The sequence below is a fragment of the Arachis ipaensis genome, chromosome B06 (assembly GCF_000816755.2).
Source record: "Arachis ipaensis cultivar K30076 chromosome B06, Araip1.1, whole genome shotgun sequence".
Lineage (NCBI taxonomy): Eukaryota > Viridiplantae > Streptophyta > Magnoliopsida > Fabales > Fabaceae > Arachis > Arachis ipaensis.
This window is the reverse complement of record NC_029790.2, coordinates 122,952,932-122,957,750: the sequence shown is the minus strand read 5'-3', so window position 1 is coordinate 122,957,750 and position 4,819 is coordinate 122,952,932. Positions and strand designations below refer to the sequence as shown.

Genomic DNA, 4,819 nt, shown 5'->3' with positions numbered 1-4,819 from the left:
TATTTTTTACATTTAAACTCACTTAACTTTATCTATATGATTTTATTAAATAATTTTTCAATTAAAAAGGAAGCGAAGAAGATGACTAAATTGAGAATAATAATAATAATAATAATAATAATAATAATAAAGGCAAAAGAGGGTGCGCAATTTTGGGGTTCACTTTTACATACAGCAGCACTGATTTAATTAGATTCACATGATTACTTACTTCATTTCAATTTTATTTTCCAATTCATATGGTCAATTGTAATTTTCATTATTAATTTATTAATGTCTAAAGAAAAACTTAAATAGTTTTTAAAACTTGATAACTTTTACACGTGTGAGACTACTCTAATATCTTAAGATAGCTTTTAGACCAGTTTGGCCTATTTAATTTTTATATGACATCCCGACTAAGACTTGTTACTAGACCATCCTACACAAGATGCTGGAAGTCTTTGTCCAGTTGTGGGCACAAGGAGCTGTACAAGTCCCACCTCGTTGAGAATTGAATCTCATGGAATAGTTTGCTTAGCTTCTTATTATACTCACCATATAATTTGTTTTATGATGGTCCAACTTAGGAATTTATGTTAAGAGGTTAGCCTTTAGGTTGTTAACTAAAATTAGATTGGGGAAATAAATTCCCAAAAAGGCAAACTAAAAACCATAGTACGAATTACGATCATAGGCAACTCTTGCTTCTCGTTTAAGATTAGCAATTTAGCAGTGTAAGTTTTACGATACGTGGAGTAATAAAAGTGGATGGCAAGCAAGTTTTCTGTGACTTGCATGTTGCAATTTTTAATAACATGCTAGAAGATGACAAAATTAATAGCCACACGAAAGATCATCAATAAAGTGATTCTGTTGGCTTTTACATATTGTTAGGCTTTGATGTAATCGCCACCAAACTATGGTTCTTTCATCTGCGGTGTTTGGTTATTGTTCAATCAACTGGTCAAACGTGGAAACAAGATAAAACCAACAACATTGAACAATGCCATTATTATACACAAAAAACAAGTATCACGTTTGTGAGAAATCAATGTCATAGTTTATAAAATTACCGAATATCATAAACTTAAATATCAAGGTAAGTATACTTTAAGAATATTGCGTGTAACACGACAATCTGTAATTCACCATAATAATTCAGACACCATTTGCTGTAACAAGACCAGAGAGAATCACCTTGCCCCTACATATAGTACAATCTTGATGAATGTACAAAATAGGGTGCCTTCAATGAGGTTTGAAAATTTAAAGACTTTAAAGCATACTACCCAAACTAGTCACTACTAAACTTCTAGTAGCTTAACAAAAATTCTCTCATATATTTGTACAAATTTTATAAAATAATCAAAATTTCAGAACATTATAAATTTTCAATTTTTTTCCCTTCGAAGATTTACGAAAACAAGTTGTAAGCTTATTTGTTTGAAAATCAAACAAAATCACCCTTCATCTCATCAGAGATTATAGCTACAATAGTGTAATAGAAAAGGCTAATTAACTTAAAATAAAACGTAAGGTTTATTAACTAGGAGTATATTAAGAATTCAGCCTCCTCAAAATAGTTGCAGCTGATATAACTGATTTAAAGGAATAACATAACAAGAATGGCAATCTCATAATACAAATGCTTGCTTACTTGAAATCAAAATCATAAACTTCAGAAAATGCCACACGCATCTGCTGAAGTAAATATCTTGATACGAGATGGTTTTGGCTGTTTAAGTTCTAACTTGCTCTAGTTTCTCTCCAACTAAACTAAACTTACCAAAATATATTATGTTTCATGGCTTTTCTTACTCTTCTTCTTTCTTGAAGCAAAGCTGCTTGGTCCAACTTCTATGGACATTCTTTTTGTCCTACAGGTAGGGAAGCAGATCAGAAATCAACAATATACTTGGGACAAGATGAAAAGTTGGAACTATTGTTTGTTACTGACTTGTCCTAAACACCGGAAATTATCTTATTTTGTTTAAATTCATAGGGAAGCAAAATACCTTGATGATAACTCTTCTGACTCTCTGCATCCCTCATCATCAGGAAAACCATCTATTAAAAAATTCATCAACGCAGTTAGTAACTTAAGAGATGCCAACACTCGTTATAATTTATAGTAAGGAATGATTAATACAATAACAATTAACTGAGTGTTGGGTATGCCTCTATCCTTAGATCAGTTTTTGCTGACTAGGTTTGTTTGTTTTGGGAGCAGTAGAGAGGTGAATTTGTGGCATTGTGAATTATACACCATGACTGGAATAATTGGTTCAAGAGCAATGTATGCACCCTTAACGATAACATTTTCAGGTCAAGAGGTTTAATGGGCTACAATTAGATGCTAAACCTCTATCTCCTATAAAGGCCATGAGAGATTGGAATGCTATTCCTCTTTAGCAGGGAAAAAAGATGTTATGATTTAGTATCATCCTTCTAGTTTTGTCATGATAATAATAATTGCTAACAGTAGATAATGTTTAACTAACACTTACCCTAAGGGCACTTCTTAAATTGTCTAATGTAGAAAGTTCCTGAAAATCTAAAATGCTATATTTTGCAATGCATATGTTTTATAAAAAGCTTTAGAAATTCTACTATGAAAATCCTTAACAAGTGTCCCAACAGGACCTTGTAATGTCTTGCAACAAATCGTCAATGTTTCTAATCAAGATTTTCATGCAATTTCTACTTTCTTCTTTTATGCATTTTGGGTGTGCTCTTGACCAAAGTGAATTATTTATCATTATCAATATGAGTAGTAATTCAACATCAGGCCTCAAACTGAATAACAAGGTTGAAGTTCTTTTGTTACTAAATATCATTTGACCGGTACACGTACCAGTTATATCTCTTTCTCCCTCTTCAATTTCCTGCTCCAACTCTGAATCTGTGCCCCATCGATCTCCACCATCGTCATTGTCCCAACGTTCACCAACAGGAGGCATCCAGAAATCTTCCTCTTCGCAGGAGCTGCCCTCATTAGAAGGATCCCTAACTTCAGATATAATCTCTTCAACCCCCTTCTCCTTACTCTTCTCCTTCTTTTTCTTCTTCTTATTCTTCTTATCTTTTTTTCCCCTATCTGCACTTTGGGGCTCCTCCGAGCATTCCACGCCTTCCATTCCATGACCTGCCAACTTCTGCTCTTCCTCTTGTTCTGTTTACATATAAGCTAATAATGCATCAGTTAACGTAGCATATTATAAAACTAATATGCATTCCCAAATCATATATTCCGCAAACACTAGCACAAACACTAGATCTCACTCCATATCATCCAAACCAAAAACCGAGTGAGACAAAAGACACAACAACTAACCCAACTTATTGAGGAACCTCTTCCCAGTCATATGCTTCCAGATATGTTTCTCTGACTTATTCACCTTGTCTCCAGTTAGCTTACATATCACCTTTGAACTGGAACAAAAAAGGCAAAAGCTATGCTATTATGTTATCACTTACCGTTAAATTGTCAACAATCAACAGACTCAAACAGATACCACAATATAAAATATGAACATTTATCACAATTTTTTTTTTAGTTACACAATCATAGGCAAGAGAAACCCCAAATTCCATAGTAAATTATGCCTTACATATTCAGTTCATGTTTTATTGATTTATTTGTTTATCAAAAATACTATATGCACACCAAAAATAAGTCAGTATGTATTTGTGTATAAATATATGTATTGTTTAATTTATTTTCAATTTGTATTTCATATTTCAACATATAATCTGTAAGTGTGGTCGATTTAGCGGGTAATATTTGGTGTAGACATAGCATTATTGTTTATTTATTGTGTTGATCGAAAAAAGTAGGAAAGATAAGGGGTTAATTACCGGCAAAGAGGGTCTTGATTGAACATATTGAGAGGTGGTTTATGATTGGACAATGCAAAATCGATGAGACCCAAACGGCACTTTTTGCTGCGAGAGTAAAAGTCTATGTCCTTGGAGAGGACCTCGTGACCAGTCTCTACGCACTTGAAACGGCCATTTCCCAGCTCGCTGAAGCTCGGGGACCCGAGAAGGTTCGCCCCTTCCTCTTTCCCACTCTCTTCAGCTGTCGCCATATCCCTCTTTCCGAGCTTCTAGGTAAACAATACAACAATCAGAAATTGGTAATTAATTTGCGCCTAAAGAACTAACGAAATTAAACAACAACAGCAGCAACAATAATGTAATTAAACAGTACCGGGAGGAGAGACAATGAACTTGCGGACGGCGGTGAAGCTCCACGACAGATGGCGAAGCTTGAGGAACGGCGGCGATTGCTGTAGGAACAGGGAGGGTTTGTTAAGACCAAGACTAGGGCCACGGCGAAGTATCAAAATTGAAAATTGCTTAAAAAAAAAAAAAAGATATTATATAAAAAAAAGGCTTTTGCTAGTGTGTAGATTGGCAGAATATTCTACATGTATAGAAGTCCACTTGTCAAATGGAAGATTGTGCACGTAAGGCTAGGGGTAGAAGATGTCGAGCAAAGAGACCCACACCTGCATTGGGGTTTGTGCTTGCAGGAGACAAAGTCTGTGTTTTTGCAGTCAGTTTGGCTAGATTAAAGTTGGTGTTTATCTGATAATTAAAAAGTGATTATATTAATTATTACCTAGATTCATGGTTGGGCTTTTTGGGTTTATGATTGTGGACGTGGGCTATTTAATAATGCAATTTTTGGATGAGGTATTTTCGTTTTATATAGCCCAAATACAAAGAGGACTTTTGTAGTTGATTTAAAGTAGCTAACATTGAAATAGTTTTTTTTTTGTTGTAAATTGTGATGACTGAGGAATGATGGTCACATAAGGCAAAAAAAAAT

General features: G+C 34.2%; 1 protein-coding gene across 4 annotated transcripts; it reads right to left on the bottom strand.

The window, feature by feature from the left end:
• On the bottom strand, positions 1,498 to 4,397 carry LOC107605085 (surfeit locus protein 2). Of its 4 annotated transcripts, none has more exons than XM_021104940.1 (6): positions 4,196 to 4,397; positions 3,841 to 4,091; positions 3,317 to 3,435; positions 2,837 to 3,154; positions 1,998 to 2,049; positions 1,498 to 1,859 (listed from the first exon to the last, which is right to left on the bottom strand). In XM_021104940.1, exons 2-6 carry the CDS (start codon positions 4,071 to 4,073, stop codon positions 1,778 to 1,780), a joined length of 804 nt encoding a protein of 267 aa, XP_020960599.1. In that variant the 5' UTR covers positions 4,074 to 4,091; positions 4,196 to 4,397; the 3' UTR covers positions 1,498 to 1,777. The 4 variants fall into 4 exon arrangements, with proteins under 4 accessions (XP_020960599.1, XP_016162313.1, XP_020960600.1 ...); XM_016306827.2 differs by having other exon boundaries at positions 3,317 to 3,414; XM_021104941.1 differs by having other exon boundaries at positions 3,841 to 4,088; positions 4,196 to 4,379.

Excerpts from the sequence above, each read along its gene's own strand:
- LOC107605085 (XM_021104940.1), bottom strand. The coding sequence starts at position 4,073 with ATGGCGACAGCTGAAGAGAGTGGGAAAGAGGAAGGGGCGAACCTTCTC. Across the intron at positions 3,155-3,316 it reads GAGGTTCCTCAATAAGTTGG|AACAAGAGGAAGAGCAGAAG; the intron begins GTTAGTTGTTGT and ends ATATGTAAACAG. Across the intron at positions 1,860-1,997 it reads TCAGAAGAGTTATCATCAAG|GACAAAAAGAATGTCCATAG; the intron begins GTATTTTGCTTC and ends CCCTACCTGTAG.